At 37.0% G+C, this 22,400-nt stretch overlaps 1 protein-coding gene across 1 annotated transcript; it reads right to left on the bottom strand.

Annotated features, from left to right (window-relative positions):
* Positions 1-15,732: 15,732 nt before the first annotated feature.
* LOC145785159 (lactadherin-like) lies at positions 15,733-20,280 on the bottom strand. The gene is made up of 4 exons (XM_082596857.1): positions 19,971-20,280; positions 19,613-19,762; positions 16,512-16,684; positions 15,733-15,901 (listed from the first exon to the last, which is right to left on the bottom strand). Exons 1-4 carry the CDS (start codon positions 20,278-20,280, stop codon positions 15,764-15,766), a joined length of 771 nt encoding a protein of 256 aa, XP_082452983.1. The 3' UTR covers positions 15,733-15,763.
* Positions 20,281-22,400: the final 2,120 nt, after the last annotated feature.

Raw genomic sequence — 22,400 nt, forward strand, 5'->3', positions numbered from 1 at the left:
ACCTTAGCATGCTCTTCGTCGACTGTTCTTAGTAGTTCGTCTGTTGTTGCTCCGAAAAACCGTTGTTGCTCCGAATCTTGAAAAATTCAATTATCTCTGACAGTTCTGGAAAATAATGCAGTTGACTTTTGTAAGTGTAACAGTGGTTTATTGAAGAGCAATAAAGGGCTATTAAAGAAATCCTCCAATATTTTTGGTGGATGTTTCAGCGAAAGAAAATGCGCTGTAAATGGTTTCCAGAGATCGATCGTTCGCTCGAGTACATCATCAAGTGTGGTCTATCGAGTCGGCGTGTGTGTTGGTAGAGTCGAGTAGTTGCTATTAAGCTCCTCACAAAAATGCTTGAGCCTTATCGTTCTACCAGTTTGGCTTTTGAAGTGGCTACCAATCTTCAGCAAAATTGTTTCTATGTCAAGTGTGAGACGCTATGATCCCTTCTCTGCTGCATTTTGAAAAATATGAGCAGGGCAGTCGACTGGGATCAGATGCAACGTTTTTTCTTTGAGACGAGAGAAGACGTTGTTTTTCCCACTATGCTGTGATCTTCCAAAATTCACTACTGCATTAATTATCGGCACAAAAGGATGACAGCTATTTCATGTCTAGGCCATTCTCTTGAATAGAAGAGAGGATAAAATTTGTGATCTGTGCCGAGGTCACGCCTGGCATCGATCGCAGGTCAAGAAGACGCACTCACACATTGGCGTTGAAGAATCTGATGACAAGAGGAAACTAATTAGACTAATTTTAGAATATTATGCAACACCAGATACCAGAGGAAAACGATCGAAGTTCTGCAATTGTTGAAAATAAGACAAAATAAAGACGCAAGTCGAAAATAAGGACATTTCTTAGAAATAAGGACATTTAAGTTTCTACTGTAAGACCTGGCCTTCAAAATAAGGACAAATTTTAGAAATAAAGACGGTATGGCAACCCTTCCTACAATACTTGTCACTCATCATCATTTCTTCAACTAAACCTCAAGTGTGCTTTCGCCATTGTTTTTTCAACAAGTTGAATAAACAGGATTCTGAGAATGGGTTTGCCGAATTTTAAAAAGTATTTCTTTTTCTCGAAAATAAAACCCAATTTTAGTGCAGACTTTATCGTTCATCACAATTGTCATTAGCCTATAAAGCTTTGGTAGAGAGTTTGCTTTGTTGAACTATAGAGAAATAAAACAGAGTAACCTTAGCAGGTTTAACATACTTTTTACACACAAAAAAATATAACATAATTAATATAAACTCAAACGTTTTCGACACGTACGTGTGTCCTCATCAGGAATTAAATCTGCAATATACATAAAATGAAAAATCGTAAGATAAATTTGACTTTGCACTACAACTGTAACGACACTCTGGACTGAAAAGCACAAACTGAACAGATGATACAGGAATGATTACGAGCATAGCCGTAGGAGAATAAAACATTTTAGAGGAACAAACAAAATTTGCCCAAATTTTGTCTTTGCAAATATATTGTCAAAAACGCAATATTACTCACAATCTCTGACATAACGTAGTCTAAAAACTCCACAGTCATCAACTTGGCAGTGTACAAAAACACAGGCAGCAAAACAAGGCTGAATTAACTTTAAACTAAATAGACCATCAAATTGAAATAATTTTCCTGTGGCACAAAATATTGTAGGCTATATATATTAGGCCTAATTGGATTCAACAACTATTTAAACTGAGAATTCAACAATAACTGGACAGCAGTGGCTAAATATCTATGTCGTTAGATCATTTCAAAATCTCTAGCTCAATTGCAATAAAAAGCCAGACCAAAAGTAGCTGAATCCTATGCTTCTAGACATGACATTATTTTCAACTGTAACAAAACTGTTGGATTGGTCCATCAATGTCGCAAATTTAAAGTTTTGACTTCTCCATGCATGCGGCTGTACAATACACAAATTAAATTTGTTGGACAAGTGAAATATTTAGGTATACTGATTGATGATACCATCAGTGATGACGCAGATATTAAAAGGCAAGTGCGATCTCTTTATGTCGCTGCCAATCAGCTTAGGTCCAAGTTTGGAAATTGCTCTACCGAAGTTAAAAATGTAATGTACCAATCATATTGTATGCCAATGTATGGTTCGCAACTATGGTGTAACTATAAAACTTCTACTTTAAATCGCATACGAGTTGCTTACAACGACTCGTACAGAATTATCCACAATTTGTCGAGATGCGACAGTGCTAGAGTGTATCAGGTACAGAATGAGGTGTTAACATTTGATGCTCTATTAAGAAAAAATTGCTATGCATTTGTAGAACGTTTCAAAAGATCAATTAATCCACTTTTGCGCAATGTTATGTCTTCTGATTACTACTTTAATTCTACATTTTATATTCACTACAACAGTATTTTGTAAGGTGTTTGATGTAGCCTGCTTGATGTTGTGTTAGTCTGATATTTTGTGTGATCACTGCTAAAAATTTGAATTCTATGGACTTTGAGTCTGATTGCCAATAAATAATAATAATAATTATAAAGATAGTCCAAAGACTCAAGAGTCGATCAAAATTTGTAAACTTGCATTGAAAAAATCTAAAATGACATCCTATTTACTTATCAAACTAATAACATTACTTACTCTATGCTACTTAAAACCTTACAACCTGAAAAGAATTCGACAGTTACTATGTGCATCAAATTTGCATCTTTGAACAAAATTAAGTTGCTATTAGTATGAATATTGAATTATTGATCTCATATTACAGTGAAGTTATAGCCAATGTTTTTTCATTAACATCATTACCAAGATATTCTAAGTTCATGATGAAGCAACTACTAAAATCGCAGGCACTGAACTAAAATAACTCATATAAGTAATAACTTCAAACTCAATCCTTGCCAGAAAATACAGACAGCATTATCAATATTTTCTACATTGCCTGATATATTAACTGTATGAATTGGATGCCAAAACAACATAACACTTGGGTGTATATTTGATGATTGATTGCTATAATATATCCTATGTCATAGGCCTATATGGTAAATAGCTAAGCATATCAACCCTAGGACCAGTGAAGACAAATAGCAGTACAAAAATTTATTTTTATAGAAAACAGTTCAACTGTAGCCCACAGAAACATGAAATCAAACACTGAAAAATTCACAGATACTAAAACGAAGCTTACCATTCTCCACAAATTGCAGCATCTACCAAATACAATATTTTCCAAAATTTAAAATGGCACAGCTTACATTCATGCAAAATTTTTAATGTATTTTATACAAATAAATGTATTAAATGTATTTTATACACTATAACAATATACAAGGTTTTTAAACTGGTAAGATGTTGATAACTCATGGTAAGATTGATTTTCTCAATTTTCTCACTTAACTTTGCTTGCAAATTATGTTCTTTTACACTTTACTTTTTGCAGGTGGTGCTGAATCGAAACTTATCATTGTGCCCAAATTGCAATACCACATGCAACAATTTTCAAAATCGCTAAAAATGCATTTTACATTGATTGGAAAATATAAATGTACATACATGTTTAAATAAGTTTCTATATTCTCCAATGCATACATCTGAATTATATTTGCATTCTAGGCAGAGGGTACTCTTCATTTCACTTCCTTGTCTTTTCCATGACCAGATCAAACCCGATATGCCAAAGACATGGTTGTCTTGCGCAATCTTAATTTCCCAAACCGCAAAACTTACTATCTCCATCTAGTGGTTGCTTTTTTGAACTTTTATTTGTCACATGGCGCTAGAGTATTACTTCCCGATTCCATTGATGTTTCACTGGTCATTCTAGGCTCACCAGAAGAGAATTTACAGCAAAGTTAGTGCAGACGGTCAGAAAGTTTTCAATTTGATTTGGGAAAGGTTTTTGGGCCTAGGTCAAACATTTGCGGATTGTTGACATCTGAAAAGCGTTTCGGTTTAATTTTTAGTGCAGAAATAGTGATAGAAATCTTCTTACCTGTGCTATTTCAGTTTTTGAGGTTAAACAAACATTAGCTTGTTTATTTTGAAATTCGTGTTTCGGGTTATTTCACTAAATATTCGTGGTTAGGAAAATCACTATATCTCATAAATTATAACAATTACATAAAGTTTCTAAACTGATAAAATGTCGAAACATCACGATAAAATTGATTTGCCCAAATAAGTGCAGATTTTTGCCCAAATTCGTGGCGTTTTTTTTAGCGGGGAAGCGACCGCCCCCCCCCCCTCCCTTGCCCCCCATCTCCTACGACTATGATAACGAGTAAATTATGCGGTGGGAAACAGATCACATGAGGTGTAAACTACAGGCATTTGACAAAAAATTAGAACACACACAAAAGGAACGATGAGCCACAGGCGAATAACTGCCGGTTGAGAGATGGATTGTTAGGTTTGATTCTTAAGGCTTGCATGATCTTAGTCTGAAAATCAGATCTGCCCCGAGAGATGATTTTAAATTGGTCGATCGAGACATTTTCAGTGCACGTTTCACAAGAGGCGATGTGCTCTTTAGTTGCACTTTTAATTGTTAGGTTTGGGCTTGAGTGTCCATAGTGTCATATGTCATATAGTGTATAATAGCCATAGTGTCCCCGGCCCTTGTCAACAAATGTCTGGTTGACATACCAATGTATGTCTGGTTTGCTTCACGCAAATAACTAGATTTATACACAACATTTGAAGAAAGAGCAAAGGGGGTAGGCGACTTCAGTTGAAAATATTGGTGCAGTTTAAATGTTTCATACACAGGATAAATGTCACATGAAAATTTCTTTTTTATAAGTTTAGCTCCTGGGCAAAATTGACTTCTAGAAAAGCTAAAGACACAATCTTAGAATCCATATTAGGGTTTTTGAGAATGGCGAGTTTAATGGTGTTACTATCAACATCATTTGAGGTCATTTTCAAGGTCAAAATATTATATTTTAAGGTCAAATTACAAAATTTGGTTCATTTTTCCCCGTTTTTGCGTCTAACTCGTAAAGCAAAACTGTTTGAAAGATGTCTGTGACAAAACATACTATTGTGCACCTATTGCATCTATAATTTTGTAAGATATTTACTCTACACTAAGTTCTTTGAAGTTCATGTGTTTGCGAATGGTAATATATAGATAAATGCCCTTTTTGGCGGCATAGCAGCTTTTTCCTGACGATTCATTAACTGCAACTGAGTAACTGGAAAGTTTCTTGGTTTGAAGCAATATAGAAAAAACACTTTGTCTTGGAAAATATTTTGGCAATTTCATACGCCCTTGCAAAACATGGCGGTTTCAAGCTTTTGTGACGTAAAAATTTACTGAAGTCACAGCCCCTAGGCCAGTGGTCAGCAACCTTTTTTAACAAAAGAGCAATTCTGTTACATATTTTGGCAGAAATGACCAGCTGAGAGCCACAAAACGTAATATGTGTTTCAAGTAGAACAGACCTCAGTTTCTTTGCTACCGAAAAATTCTTTTTTATGCCGTCATCTCTATCTGTGTACGGCTTTCCTCGCTTAACAATCTATTGAGCTGCCACAAAACTAGCAGCATTGGTGTGGGGCATGGGTCTGGGGCTGTTATCCATTTATTGAAAGCTTCCTTACTCTGCTCCGATCTTTGCATAAGCTCCAATACTGTCTACTTTAACTAATCTCCAAAATGGGATAATGTGCAGCAAAATTAATCCTCTATGGCTGTTCTGGCAGTGCTTTTTGAAGTCATTTATATTGGGATTTTTTCCCACATAGGCTATTAAGCATGCAGATATGCCAACATCATTTGCATTGAATGCAAAGTTCATGTTTATGTCCAATTGTCTATGCTGAGTAACATCTCTGTTTTCGCCTAAAACTTTTCTCTTTTTTATTTGTGCATGGCTACTGATAAAAAAGGGTAGCCTATGCTGTTCAGTGTTCACGCCAAAAGCTGTAAACTGACCTGATTAAGTCAAAACTTGAATAACAAACTTGTAAAAAAAATCTATTATTTTCTGATAGAGTAGGCTATCATTCGATCAGAGTTGGCTCATTGCTGCATCATCTTGCACAACTAGTAAACAACGTTTTGATGACGTTTTTTCTTTCTCATTATCACAGTCGAACGCATAGGCTATACCAAATCATGTCAAGTCTGGAGGGAGCCGCTTCAGAGGAGCTCAAGAGCCGCATGCGACTCCGGAGCCGCAGGTTGCCGACCACTGCCCTAGGCCTAGGGATTTAGTTTATTGCGTACTGAAACAACATTCCATGATTTCATCGAAAATATTGTTTTCGATTTGTTGCTTTTTTATTGCAACTTGGGAATTTTAAACAAGTAAAAAATTATCTGAAATAAGCGTGCTTGTGCCTGAAACATTATCAGACAGTTTGTAGCCAAATGTGGGGCAAGAGTTCTGTTCATTTGTAAACTTGGTTTGTGACAGCGTTTTGTCAGCCAGTTCGGACTTATTTACATATTTAGTAAGTCGAGATTTGTAGAATTCGGATAAGCAGCTTGAAAGAGATTGCTTCATGTGAGTACAAATTGGTTACTAATTTGTAAATTTAGCTTTGCTTTGTGTTAAACGTCTGACATGTAGGCATATATCAGCTTTGTACGCGTTGGGTCCACTTGGAAAAAGGCTTACTTAATGACAAAATTTAATTGCGCATGATCCACGTATTTTTGCGTATTGTTCCTCAAAACACTCAGGAACAGTTGATTCAACGTATGCAGACGTTAAATTAATCTAAAAATGACGGATTTTGCTGTCTGGGTTGGGATCTGATGATGCCTTTAAGCATAAAGTCGTTTATTTGGTCGAAAACCTTGTTTATAAATATGGCAATTGCCAGGGTTGCCATACCGTTCTTATTTCTAAGATTTGTCCTTATTTGAAAGGCAATATCTTAGAAAAATTAATTGTCCTTATTTCTAAGAAATGTTCTTGTTTTTGACTTGAGTCCTTATTTTTTCTTATTTTTAACAATTGCATATCTTCTGTCTTTTTTTGGGAATATATCAATGAGTGGTATCGATTTGATAAGCATCCAACATTCCACCCAACATCAACTGGACCCTACTAAGAGATCAAATAATTGAGTATGAGAAAGTTAAGGGGTTAGCGAAACAAATTGATCTGCCAATGGCAATGAACAGTGCCGGTCTTTGGGGTGTGCGAACCGTGCTATCGCACAGGGCCCGCAAATTAGGGGGCCCGCAATTTACTCAGAAAATGCAGTAATTTTTGTCATTTCCAATGAAAAAATTCAACGAAGGAATTAGCAAACAAGAAAACATAGAAAAACAACCTATTTCGTAAACTGAAAATTTCGTACCCTGAAAAGATCGAAAAAAAAAACAACTTTTAGCCGAAGTTGCTGATCGGAGTTGCCGCAAACATTTCAAAATTTCTCTCGATCTTTTCAGGGGACGAAATAGGTCGAAATTCAATTTTGTTGACAGCGGACAAACGTGTCCAGTCTGAGCAGCTATCTCGGCGGACAAATTAAGTCTCACGGCGGACACAGGGCCGGATTTAGCTGATGGGGGGCCCGGGGCACTTTTAGATCGGGGGGCCCCCTGCACAAATTTTTTTCGCGCCTGAGGCGTGAAAAACCACCTCTGCGTCCATAGTAGCATCAATCCAGCGCTGCACAGCATTTTGCAGAAACTTCAAAGGCTGAAAGGAAGAAAAAATAACACAAAATCACATTTTTTCCACGTAGAGGGCCCTTCAAAAGTCGGGGGCCCGGGGCACCTGCCCCCTCTGCTCCCCCCCTAAATCCGGGCCTGCGGACATACGAGATTTAACTTTGATCGTCATGCTTAATCACTTTATGTTGATAATTCTTCACTCTGAAAGGTCTTCATCAGACCAGACCATTGAAGCCCAATGCACAAGATAAAGATAACTGATTAACTTACACCGAACCAGGTCATGTGGCTTCTTGCGTCACAATGCTCTGGGCAGGAGTCGGAAAACTTCTGCACTAACATTATATACTGTTTTCTGCTGTGCAAAGTTTCACTATAGGCTTTTATCCTTAGATTTATTTTTGCGTGTCATGTGAGCGAAAGTGATGGAGAGCAAGTAGGCTACTGTAGGTTCATCGTATTTATTCTCACTTATACACATTTTCCTGGGCCTTTTCTTTCTTACTGTGATACCAAAACTTAGCCTACTCATATGATTTAATTTTGTAACCAACCTTGCCTTATCAATATTACTCGGAGATCAAAGCCAGACATTGTGATGTAACACTTGAACTAAATTGCGCTGATTAGTGTAGAAGTAGGTAGCCTACTCCCAACCATTCTTAGCGAAGAATTCACCGTTATTATGCTGATTCAATGTCATCAAACGTTGAAGCAACCTAAAAATCCAAAGCTATTCTGCTTAAATTGAAGCTAAGGGATACAATATTAATATTTTCTAGATGCGCCCTAGAATGTGCTGGAAATTATATTCTCTCAACAATTGTTCGTGCTATGCAATCACGTCAGGGTTAGAAATGTTTAAGGACTCAACCTATTTCGTACCAGCTAAAACCTCAATTGCTAAGGTAACAGGGATCAGTTGTCAGTAGATGTTACAGAAAATATATTTCGCACTTATTCAGTGCATCGTCAGTTCTGATATGACGATCAGACGATCTGACGATCAGAACTGACGATGCACTGAATAAGTGCGAAATATATTTTCTGTAACATCTACTGACAACTGATCCCTGTTACCTTAGCAATTGAGGTTTTAGCTTTCTAGATATGGAACAGGGATCGTTTCAGAATAAGACTAGGTCAGAAAGCGAGGCAGACTCCGACGCAGCTCAGCATCAGCCAAGAGCAGTTAGCTATTTCGTACCAGGGTTAGGGGACGAAATAGGTTGCATCCAGACACAACATAGCTTTATTTCCGAATAATGCCAAAAAAAAACTTGATCTAATCCTTTTGCTATGCCACCGGACAGCACCATTTAACAATAATTTCATACCCAAATTTTTGTTAAACATGCTCTCAGAATGCCCCAAATTCAAAGTAATTTTTCAAAATTTTCTGGGGGAGGCCCCCCAGACCCTCCGCCGCTACGTGTCGCCTTCGGAAAACACACCGCCAGGCTTCGCCCACCGACCGTCAAACCACCGTCCTTTCTCCTTTCTAAATACCTAGCTATGCTACTGAATTGGATCATTGTCATTGGGGCCCGCAAAGCATTTTCTGCACAGGGCCCGAAATATCCTAAGACCGGCACTGCAATGAAGCATGAGTTCTTCTTTGAGGTCTCTCCTGTCATTGCTCTGCTCAAGAAGATTCCAGATGTTTTGTTCCGCAATGATGAACCTGAGGACAAGTGGATAAAGATCTTTACTCGAGACAAATATTTTATGATGCTCTACAAGCTGGTTAACGTCATAGTCTCTCTTTCGGTCAGTAATGCATTTGTAGAGCAGGTGTTCTCTCTTGTTTCGGCTCAGTGAACCAAGAAAAGAAACAGATTTAGTGAAATGACAGTTAAATCTCCGCTACATGTAAAGGTAAGCGTAGACTTGAGCTGTCATGAGATGCAAAAAGTATGTTCTACGAACAAGTAGTTGCTGGAACAGATCGTTTCTGGCAAAAACTATCGCCGTTGATATCATAGCTCGTATAAGTGTAAAGATTTGTTCAAAAACGTTTTTTCGTTTCGTATGAGAATTTAATTTTAGGTTGTCCTTATTTTGGGGTCTAGGTCGATGGCAACCCTGGAAATAGTACTACTATGGAAATCTATGATGATGAAGATGGTAATGAAGTGTCATCAGAGTTCCTACATAATTTAAATAAAGGTGGACTAAGTATGAAGATTATGTCAACTGTGTTTTTTGTACATAATGCCTGTAAATTGCATGACAAAACTGAAATGCGTTGCCGGTTTCATTTTGCTGAGCTGTTATTTTTTGTAGATGCACTTTTAGCTAGTAATGATGCTGCTTGTAGGCTACTACTTTAGCTAACATTTTATTGAAATCTTATGTCCTCAATGTAAGGGATAAGAAAAATCTTTGAGATGCCTCAGGAGGCAAGAAAAGCTTTCCAACTAGTGATAGACATTGTCTATTATGGTGTCATGTTGTTATGTGTTGTCATTTTGTGTATTATATTGTAATCATAAACTCCTTTAGATAATAGCCATAGTGTTGCGAAGTGGCTACATATGATGTTTATGTAATGACATGTTTCGTCACGACGTCTTTAAAAATGTTTTGTTTTACGAGTTAGACGCAAAAATGCGCAAAAATGACCATACTTCAATTATTTTACCTTAAAATATAATAATTTGACCTTGAAAATGACCTCTGATGGTGTTGGAAGTAACACCATTGCACTCGCCATCTTCAAAAACCCTAATATGGATTCCAAGATTGTGTCTCTAGCTTTTCTAGAAGTCATTTAAGCCCAGTACTCAAGTTAATCCTTCAGACTCAAGTTCCAAACTCCCAGATCGTAACATTCCAGACCTTATCTAAAGGAGTCTATGCTTGCAACTGATCTGGTGAGCTTCCATAATGACATATTGTAACTTATTGAGTAATTCACTGATTTTTGATCGTTGTTTGGTAGTCTTCCTTTGGTCACAATACCAACAACTTATACTTGCTTCTGTAGATCCACTTGAACCACTGGCCAAGTTTGCAAAAGCATAGCATATTTCAACCAATGTGAGAGAACTGAAGCCAGCAAACGAAATGAACAATTTATTCTGCCTCATCATACAAAATGTTGAAAGCTCGTATTGCAAAAATAGAAATCAAAGAAGAAGCCAGATGAAAGGAAATTGATTAAAAAAATGTCACAATTTATGGCCTGAATTGCAAACGCAAAGTAAATTTTGCAGACAAAAGTTAAAAACTTTCAATCACACAATCTCGGTAACCGAGCCTGCGTCAGTGGTTCAAAGCCTCTACAAGTAGTCGAAACTGTTAGGAATAACTTTCAAAGGTTTTGTCAGTCCAAGGATAAAGACTCAAAACCAAATCGAAGGTCAATTTGATGTTTTGAAAAGTAATTTTTGAGATGATGAGAGATTTTGGGTGAAAATTTCAATTCACTGCAGCGTAAACAAGCTAGCTTAACACAACATGTTTGTATTTAAGTTACTTTTGCATGCATAGGCGTGCTTACAAATCGTAACGACAACTTTAATGTAATTTACTGTAAATTATAGTCCAAAAAGCTGTCTGTTGCTGTCTTAAAAGGCGACGGGGGGTTTAAAGTAAAGGAACAAATATTATTTGACCTTTAAACTGCCAAGCAAATGACGTGAACACAATATGAGAAATCTTTTCCGGAGCCGTAAATATAGCTTTTCCCGAAAATTAACTTTAATAGTAGGTGAGTTTTTGGATTGAAATTTTAAAAAAATTACCAGAGGTTTTCAATTTCCTATTGTATAAAAATAAAGACTAAAGTTGAATTTGAAAACTTTTCACTTAGTGTAAGCTCCTTCCCCACTATACTATAGCTCGATGTAGAAACACAGTTATAGCTCTCTGTTTAATTCCTATAGCAATTACATTGACGAAAAGTTTGTTAGTCAAGTTATCGGTAATGATAATAATTAGCCTACTCAGATTTGTCAAAATTCTTGTGTTGCTTACTATAGCCTACAGTAGATTCAGTTAAACTTTTAATGTGGAAATGACCAATAAACTGCTCTGCAAGAACTGATAATAACATTTTTGCAAAACATTTTTATTACGCTGATGGTAGCATTCGCTTTTATCTATCTCTGCTTTTTAACTGATGCATTTGCATGGAAGTATTGTTTTAAAATGTATCATTACGTTTTACACAGACGACGTAGTTAGCTTACTGAACCCAATGAGCCACGCATGTCCTAAATATTGTTTAATCAATATCTTAGCTTCAATTGATAAAAACACGAGTGGGAATATCCACTACATTGCAAATTACCAGCCAATAGCTTTTGGAACCGTAATTTTTAAATTATTTGAACGCATCATATTTAAGTCACATTTCCTTGTAGATGTGAATATGTTGTACGTCTAAATGTATGTCTTCAAAACCTCTTAGACTTAAATGTATGTGATGTTTATGCGTCTGAACATGATATTCGTATTCTCTAGCAATAAATCCCATGGTTTATTGCATTCTCTCATAACATTTAGTCAAACTTAGTCAAAGCTCCGCGATACACTTAGAAAATGAACAAACTGCTTTCGTTAAAAATGTGAAATGTTTTGGAGTGTTTTTAAACTGTTTATTAGCTGGCAACGAAGAAGTTTTTCGACAGGTTTTCAATATTGCAATGCAAAGAGGCTTAAATGTCGGTTTCGCAGACGCTCTCCTGCTGCAGTTAAAAAAAATTATATAAATTTTACTGTACACCGTTTTATTCTTACTACTGTAGTTGTGGAATAATTACCGCAGTTCTTCTATTGAAAAGGTTGCTATTTGAATACAATGATTTATACAGGTTTCTGCCTTACTTACCTCTTTATGTCAATGCACGTGAATACCGGCAGGCGCGGATCTAGGAGCTTTTTTTGGGGGGGGCCAGAAAATTTGAAAATGAATTAAAAAGTAATAAAGATAAAACAGATATGAACAATCAGTGGCGTAGCCAGGTATTTGGGGGTTTTTGACGGCCGGCGGGCAAAGCCCGACGGCGTGTTCGGCAAAGGCGACACCCAGCGGCGGGGGGTCTGGGGGCCTCCCTCAGAAAATTTTGAAAAATTACTTTGAATTTGGTGCATTCTGAGAGCATTTTCAACAAAAATATGGGTATAAATATTCCTGTAAAATGGTGCTGTCCGGTGGCATAGCAAAAGGATAAGATCATGTTTTCTTCGGCATTTTTTCGGTAATAAAGCTAAGTCTCTATGTTTTCTTGTTGCTAATTCCTGGCTGAGATGTTTGGTATTGGCAAAACTTGCTCTTTCAATGCAGTTTCGCTTAAAATTAGGCAAACTTTGTTTTAGAGACATAGAGACTGAAAGCATCATTCTCAATATCGTGACGTCACACGCGTGCCAAAGGGGGGGTTGTAAGTCCGCTGTGGGACTAATATCAGCTGTTTAGAAGCATATCAAACCATTCAACAATTTCTCACAAAATTTCGGGGGGGGGCCCGGGCCCCTTGCCCCCCCCCCCCCACAAATCCGCGCCTAAATACCGGGTATGTGCAGTAAACAATCTGTTGATGCCTTGTGGTTAATACTGTTCATTTGTAGTATTTTTACGGTAATTATAAATACTACAGTATTACAAATATTACAACACCTTACAGAGGAAAGATTTTTTGCAGTTGTGTCTCAATGCTTTCGATGAGAGAATAGTTTTACCCAACCTCTGATGTCATCTGACTTACTTTATTGATCTGACGGCTACCTATAGACTGTTGTTATTCTTTTTACAAGCAAGTGTATTAGTTTTAAAATTAGCGTTGTGTTTTGATTTTTGTTTGTTCCCTGTTGCTACAGTATATGAACTATGATAGTTTGAAATAAACCAGACAACAATATATCAATGTTTGAGATATTGATCAATATCATGCGGAGGACTATAAATACTTGCTGCTTGCGAAAATGATATCTTCAGTTCTGCGTCTTATTGTGACCGGCTATCTTTTTGTCGTTTTTAAAGCGATGTTTGTCTTTTTTGCAATGCTTTGTATTATTATCAAATAAGTTTAATATTCTTCCAAAGTACATTTATGACGTCATTTGTTGCTGTTTCGGTGAAAAATGGGGTCACATTTTATGTCGAGTTTGGTCACTTTGCATTGTTTTCATAGTCTCTGGACACTGAACTATATTCATGCTTACTACGCTGAAGTGTAATCTTAAAGCAGGGGCGTATCCTCAATGGAAGCAATTAAGGAAAGCATAGCTTCGCCTGTCAAATTTGAAAAAAGAGATAATATGTTTCAGTAAAACGATTTCGTAATTTCTTTACCTGAATACGAATTAGAACAGTTTCTAATTCATGTCCCCGTATGATTTCAGCTAGGTTTTAATTTTAAATAAGTTGGAAGCTTACGGAAGCAGAGATTCCGTACCGCATCCATTGTTCTCGTTTTTGCTATGCGAAGAAACAAGTGAGAAAAAAAGGAAAAAAAACAGCGCAAAGTTTACGCTATTTACGTTTCTTTTAACTAATCTGTGGAACCAATTTCAGAATTGCTTACTGTTGGGTATTGCACCGGTGCGCAATGAGAAGATCTAATCTAGCGCTTTAGGGTTATATCTGCTTCGTAGGGAAAAGTTTGAGCCTAATATTAGATTTACACTGTTATCCTGGCTACTACAGCAGTAGGTAGCTGCAATTGAGCAGTTAAGCTGAATTTTTGGTGTTCTCTAATTTGAGCCGCATTTTTCCCCGTCCGTGTAAGAGCTACCTTTAATAAGTTAATAGCTTCTTATCTGCTAATAAATTTGGTACAAACATTACCCTAAAAGTGTTTCCAGAAAGCACTATAATCCATTGTTTGAGTGTAATTTTGCAAAAAATTTCCGGGGGGCATGTCGGCGAACCCCCTTAGAATACGCGTGCCTTCGGCACGCTCTTAACCCCACGAGTTTTATTGTTCTCTTGCTCAACCCACCATGATAAGCCAGTATCTTAAAGTTACTAGAATACAGCTAGCCTACTATTATAACTTGCAACAAATTGTTGTAATTGAAGAGTAGATTTTATTAGTAATGAATAACAGCAGGTATGTAGATTGGGTTGATTTTAAAACGATGAACTTTAAAACACATTTTCACCATAAAATTCAACAAACATCCAAAACTGTTTAAAGATAACTTACTTGCTAAAGATGAGACAACAGCCAAGAATATAATTTCTTTAATTTTGATTATGACAGTTCAGACTTTCAACGTTCTGTTGTTACCATTCTTATTGAACCAACTGCTGTTGTTGATACTATTTATCTACATTATTTGCCTGGAGAAATAAACATCATATTGACATGACTATTCAGAAAAGCATAAAACAAGTGATTCAACAAAGCAAGGTAACAAAAAATAATCATTTTAAAATCATTGCAATTGAACACCTGATCCAATAGAAAAAGATGCACGTTTGTGAGTTGGTAAATATGGATTTAATATAAGGTTATATACTGATATATTGGGTCATCAGACTACTCAGCATGCGACAACTCAGCAAGTGTTTCCACTCAGCAATTACATTTCAGCTACTGCCAAGTCAGCAAATGAGATTTACGTGCTCACGTCGGACTTGCTTGGTTATCGCTTGCCAAACCAAATTCGCTGACTTGTGACATGCCAAGTTATAGCTTGCTCACTTGTTATGCTTACTCAATTTTATCATTTAACAACTTCAGCAACTTGCTGAAATGTTGCTCAAATATTACTTGCTCAGTTGTCGCTTGCCAATTTCACAACTGCTGACTTGTAGGAGACTCGATATTTTACAATCATGTTTTTGTGATTTAGAAGGAATAGTCCACGATCAAACCATTTTATGACCACGTTATTACTCTCACAAGTTCAAAACGTAGCCTATAAGGATTATTTTTTCAACATATGAGATATTCCATTCGAAGTACAGCTACAGAGTGAACGTCGACAACAGTCAGGCCAAACTATACACAAATCACAAACTATAATGACTGTGATATCAAAAACCATAACATTTCATCAGTGTTCTTAACTGTAGGCTACATCTTATTCTTCAAATGTTGTTTCTTCAACCATCATTTGTGGCCACCATTTGTCAACTTTAAAGTTTGTGGTCTACAGAAAATCCACACATTGAAGATGGAGAATAATCATTTTTAACAGATGAGATATTCCATTCGAAGAACAGCATAGAAACGAACTTCGACAACAGTCAGTCGAAAATACCGAGCTGTGATTGGTTGAGGAAACATGTTGATGGCGTACGAGTGCCTATCAGTGTTTCCTTGAAAAATCTGAAAAGAGTGAATCACTAATAAAAGAAATGCAAAGGATGCGTTGTTATATATTGTTCCAAACGTTCACATAAAAGTACAATAATTATGAAAAAAGCAGAAAAGTGCTTCATTGTGATGCAAGTGATGACAACTAGGATACTTTAAGTGAACAAGTGGGCATTTTCTGTTCAATCATATTATTTCAATCATTTTTTTAATCATAAAGGGGATGCAGCCGAGTGACAGCAATTAAAATTAAACAAAATGAGACCGTTGATTTTGTATTTAACATGAACTGCTCATAACATGCTCATAACATGAGCTGCTCTTAACTCTACAAATCGTCTGGTCAGCGGAAAGGTTTTTATGTTATCTATCAATATTCTATGATTTTACTGGTCGCTGTGGTTTTTATATAAAATTTACAGATTCTGCTGTGACTTCCCAAATGATCAAGATCAGACTCGAATTCCTGATACGACGCTCGAAAGGTCGTCGGATTCACATCGATCAAAAACTTGCTGCTGTGTCTTTGGCAAGTCATCCGAAAAACATCTTGCTTTGCATTTGCATACGGTAGCCTACAAGTGTGAAAACTGGTAAAAGCAGGCTACACTAAATTGCTCACCTTGTCTTCTCCTGATTCATTTGTGATCATTTGCAACTGATCTGGTGAGTTTCCATATGAAATTTTATATTGAGTGATCCATTGACCCTGATTTGGTCTTCCCTGGGTCACAATACCAACAACTTGTACTTGCTTCTGCAGATCCACTTGAACCCACTGACCAGGGTTAGATTCTGCAACATATCACCTTAGTCAGCTGCAATTATGGCAACATGACAATATCCTTTCATTCTATAGCCTACCATGCTTGAACTGCCAAGCCACATATATTCATATATTTATACAATTTTGTCAATTAAATTTGGAAAATATACTTTCATGGATTGAATGTAGCCTATTCTTGATTGTTCAAAGAAAAAACGTTTTTCAATTTTGCGACAACTTATATTGTAACAGGTGTAAAGCATAAGATTTATTGCTAGGGAAGTAGACCTAAAACCAGACTTAAATTGAAGTTATTTTACTATAGCATGATGCACCATCATCATCAACAGTTCATGGCACTGCTGGCAAATGGCTGCCACATATGCTTCTACGCGGTTCCATCTTTAGCTGTGCTTATTCAGGTAACACAAGTATTTTTTAAGGTCATCACGCCATCTTGTTTTCAGTTTCCATCCGGTTCTTTTAGCACCTTTCGGTGTCCACTAGGGTTATAAAATTTTTGCAACCTTACATTCCTGTATATTAATTCGAAGAACTTTTGTCTCAAAACAAAGAAAATAACTCTTATTTTGACCTAGTTTTAAAAACATCACCCGAATTCGAATATTTACTTTTCCTAATTTTGCTGTACGTATGTTGTGTTTAGCATACATGCACAGTGGTGAGTAGACACACGCTCGAGGACATGTACAAATGTAAAAATGCAAAAATGTATACTACTAACTAAAGCAAGGCCACACGGCCACACTTAGGATCAGGTCAGTGTGAGCATCATCTTGCCTCCCTCCAAAGCTCCCTAGTGAGCCTCTATGTTTAGTGATGGCTCTCAATTAGTAATTATTGGACAATGCAAAACGTAATGCCAAAAAAAGCAAAGTTGGACAAAGGGTGTAGCTCCTAAAAATTTTGACTAATACGATCTTGGTTTGGTCACTTTCAAGCAACTTTGGGCGCAATAACGTTTTTTTTTTATCAAAATGCATAGGCCTACTCTGTATGTGACCATAGATCGCTATGTGTGTACATAAATTCATTAAATTAATATCGGACTTGGGTAGAAGGTTTGGTTTGAAATTTAAGTTAGCTTTTCATTTCAGGAAAACTTCATTTACGTTCATGGAAGGATTTCAATAATAATTAATTTCTTGAAAATTTCTATAGCCTAATAGACTATGGTGTAGCCTTTCAGCAAGCTAGAACTTCGAAAATCTATCAGAGGTGTCCTCACCTTCGCTTCAACTTAGTATTTTTACGTCAGATTTCACTGTATAATCTATTTCCATTAACGCTGAAATATATTAGTTTAATTGTTAATTAACTGGGCCATTTGTGCAAGCAGTGTTTACTTCGGAGTATTCCATTATTATATTAGTTTTTTGTGAGACACAAAAACGCTTTACTCTCTTAATTCACTTTCCGAAAGTGTGCATGCCCAAGGTCGCTGGTTAGGTGAAAAATCTGGTTGAGCGAGCAAAGCAAGCGAGAAATTTTTGAAAAAATGGACAAAAAATTACGTATTAAATATTATATGTAAAATTAAAAGCCGAAAAACGCTACACCAACTAAATATGCGTGGGCCACCAGGCCCCAGCCGGAGGTTTGGGAAGCAGTAAGTACGGCTCTGCATGATTTAAGCTATTGGTTATTATCACGGATCTGCAGCAGCTTTTTTTCGTTTATAGTAAAAAACCCATTAAACATACTAAAATGACTGTGCCCCTGAACAGCCGTGGGCCTTTCCGGCCGGGGGGCACTGAGGGCGGTTAACACGGCCTTGCTTAAGATAAAATGGTTTCCATGCAAGTGATGTCGAAGAAAATCGTTACTAAATTTCCCACAATTACATGACAATTCATTGTTTGCTGCTCAGAATAAACCTAAGCTGCAATTGGTTTTTGCTTCGGCAGGCAGCATACATTACAACTGCTGCATCACTGTTATCGCATGTTTTGCACATTGATTGCTTTTTGAGATCTCCAGAGCAGATGACTTCTGCTTGCACTTATATTCGATTTCCTATTGACTTTGAAGATTTCTGTTAAGTTTCAATATTTCAGTCAAATTCTTAGTTATCTTCATGGTAGGGTACATCTGATCAGCCAACCCATAATCTGCGCAATGATAGCCTACGAAACAAATTTACAGTTTTTTTCCAAGGTCTTCCTTCAATGAGTGAGATTAAATAAAAGCAAGGCAAGAATGGCTCTTGAATTCCACCTCGTATTATTTATGTCGGTAATTTTCTGGTATTATTTCTCATTTTTAGTGTGTCTGCTTGAACTTTACTCAGTTATTAGTCCTAATATCCTTGTTTTGCCTACATTCATTATCACTACTTTCATTTTACTACGCTGAAGAGATCGGAAGATCGAAACACTGGCCACTGTCCGTAGTTGCTTTAAACAATGCCTCTTTAGACATTATTTTTAAACAAGTAAAAACAGAAAAAAGTCATGCAAAGTTCACTTTGTGCGGAGGTACATGTACTTGAGAGGTTAATGTTATTTTTTCTTGCTAAAATATCTACGTTGAAATCTAGCTTACATTATGAAGTAAGCAAGGATCGTGCTGCTAAAAGCGTAACTCAATATATTGCTTGCTGAAATATTTTGACACTGAGATGATATGGAATGGAAAGTTTATACTGTATGTGTATAGTGTATATGCTTCTGGACCTTGCCAGGTTATTTTCAAAGGTTTAATTTCGACCATGTTACAAAATGTCTATCTTCCATAATACTTTTTTTAACCAGCAAAATATGCTGAAATACATAATTGGCTGTATCTTTACAACTTCTAGTCCATTGCATAAAATTTGTAAACATCAGCAGACATATTGCTTATTTGACGCAAATGGCAAAATATGGGAAGTATTGTCTAAGCGTGTGCAAGACCTCGTACTGTTTCAGATTTGTTTGACAAAATACTTCACTTACGTCTTTGTCCAACATGCCAAAATCCACCAGGTTGACCTGTGTTGTCCAATCTTGCATAATGCGGAGCATACCCATCATTATACATCGATGAAGCCGAAAATGCGCTGTCAGGTATGCGGCCATCTCTAATGCCAACTCCACATGCCTGAACTAGGTTGAAAAGCAGGTTTTGAAAAACAAAGCATTGTGAAAAAAGTATATTTATTAAAAACATTTTAAAATCAAAGTAATATTTTTTTTTATTGTAAATCATTAACATACACAATCATTTATCACACTATTTAGATCCCCATCATGTCAAATTTCTAATTTTTGCAAAATGATGTTTGTATTATAAAAGCACTAAGTAGCCTAAAACCTCTTGCTGGTGATGGAATGAAATGTTTTAAAAAAATCTTCATCGGTTCCAATTCCTCTCCGAGTTGTTCAACTTCATTAGGATCGCATTCACAACGACCAGGTGATCCTTTGTCTCCTTTTGATCCAGGAGGTCCTGCTACTCCTGCTGGTCCAATCTTTCCAGGACGTCCTTGTTGATTGACAGGAGCAGGATGACCAGGATCGTTGCCTAGGACACCACGACGTAATGGAAGACAAAGGTCATCACCTTGCCCGAGAACAACAACCAGACAATAAGAAAAGACTGAACTTACAAAAAGTACATTCATTCTGTAGCTGAAAACAAAGTCGAGGTAGTTACTTTTCTAGTATTTAGTAAATCTAGTATTTAGTCTATACTTGGTATTATATCTAATAAACATTCTTCTTTTTATTTCATCATGTACAGTATTGGCTATGTAGGCTATAATAGTTTGTTTGCAGTTATGTTTAAAGGAAAACGGCTACTGACACAGAAACCTCTCCTGCACAATCTACAGACGGTTTCAGATTAGTAATGCCGGATACTGTTGATGCGAGTTTTTGCACAGCAGAACAAATATGTAAAACTACTGTAATGTAGAAAGCGGCAGCGAAAATCATTAAAAAGAAAGTAACACGCGATTACTCAACAACAAGGTATATATTCTAACGCTGACTCTTAGCAAACGCGGATGTGTGTGGTTTGGTTTAAGAAAGTAGTCAGTGCTATTTTGAAACAATGAGTATGGTGGTTTGTTGATTTGCACCAGGAGTGTCCAAACTTTTTCCCAGGTGGGCCAGATTTGACAATGCTGAAGTGTCCAAAGACCAATCTGATAGTCCTGTTGATGCATAAAGAAAGATGCATATATTGTGTTATTTAAATGTTGATTTCACACAACAAAGCAATATGCAGGTTTCACTATTTTGTTATAATCTTGTCACGCTACATGATAAATTAGGCTACGCCTATATGAGTTATCTGGTTTTATATCAGAAATCAAAACATCCAAAAACATTGTAAAACACAGCTCTGAGTGAAGAATGAAATTGACGTCTTGATCTAAATGCCCAGATCAGGTCTGGTTTGATTTGGTGGTAAACAAGTGTAAAAATATAACGTAGGTGGGAGCAGTAGCGTAGACAGGGAGGTCCAGGAGGTACTTTTAGATCCGGGCCCGAGATGATTTTAGGGTCCTGTAACTTATCTAGGAAGCCCGAGATCTTGAAGAAACCACAGCATATTGTTTGGTTATTTTGTTTCTAGAAATGTATTGGTTTGGGGCCTGAGGACCACGTTAGCACCGGGCTCAAATTATCCACTTAACGGCCCTGGGCAGGGGCACCGGAAGCGGGGGGGCAAGGGGGGCGAATGCCCCCCCTGCCCTCAATTTTTCTGCAGATGGAGGGGCAGGGGGGGCAATGGTGCCCTTTTAAAGTCATGTAAGGTACTGCACATTTTGCAATAGGCTATAACAATTTCTGCTATTCGCTTTTAGCCTAATTATAATCTTTCATTTTTGCCTCAAAATAATATTTACGGCACAACATTTTGCAACACAGTAGCCTACAGGCCTTAAAACTCGTTTTTTTTTCGGCAGCCATTGTGGCCTACCGGAACTCCTTCTCGGCGGCCAAATCTGCGTGCTTGGAGGCCAAAATACAAAATAACGATAGCACAAGTAAATAGAATTAAACTTACAACAATGCTAAAATAATCACTTAGCGTTGTTGAAGTCTGAGCCTGGGCGACGTCCTACAATAAAATCGTTGCACCACGCAATAACTGCTTTATCGGGATTGTAATCCAGTACTGCGGGACCATCTAGCGACACTCGCACGAGTGTCTCCGATGTGGCTGATTTTAAAGAAGTTTGCCACTCCCCTAGATTTCTTTTTAGCAACGAAAAAGAACATTCGACATGTGTTGACGATTACGGCAAGGTAATAAAATAAGTATTTCAATGATGCGAAGGACATTACTATAAGCACAATTTTTGCAAAATAGTTTTCTCCTCGGATGTCAACTAACCTACTTTTCTTTTTTAACAACGATTCAATGTCCGACAACATCGAATCGACATAAAAACGACAATATTGCAACGATGTAAATTAGCACTTCGGATTAAGACTTTGTTAAAATAAACGTCGGAAAATACAAACAAGACTTTACAGCGCTGGTGATCGCAGATGGATATATTCCATCAATAACAAATATTTCCGCACAATGCAACAGTGGCGATTATGACGCGCTGACCTAATTTTGCGTCACTCTTTGATACTGCATATTTTCAACAGTTAATCCACGACCATTCTATTGCGAAATTAAATAATTGACTAGAAGAGACCGGCGGCTAAACTTGGCCGATTGAGGAGGTAGCACCGGAGGTCATTCAAGCACTACTTAGCGGCCATGGCCGCAGGCTGC

This window comes from Aplidium turbinatum, chromosome 16, assembly GCF_918807975.1.
Source record: "Aplidium turbinatum chromosome 16, kaAplTurb1.1, whole genome shotgun sequence".
Lineage (NCBI taxonomy): Eukaryota > Metazoa > Chordata > Ascidiacea > Aplousobranchia > Polyclinidae > Aplidium > Aplidium turbinatum.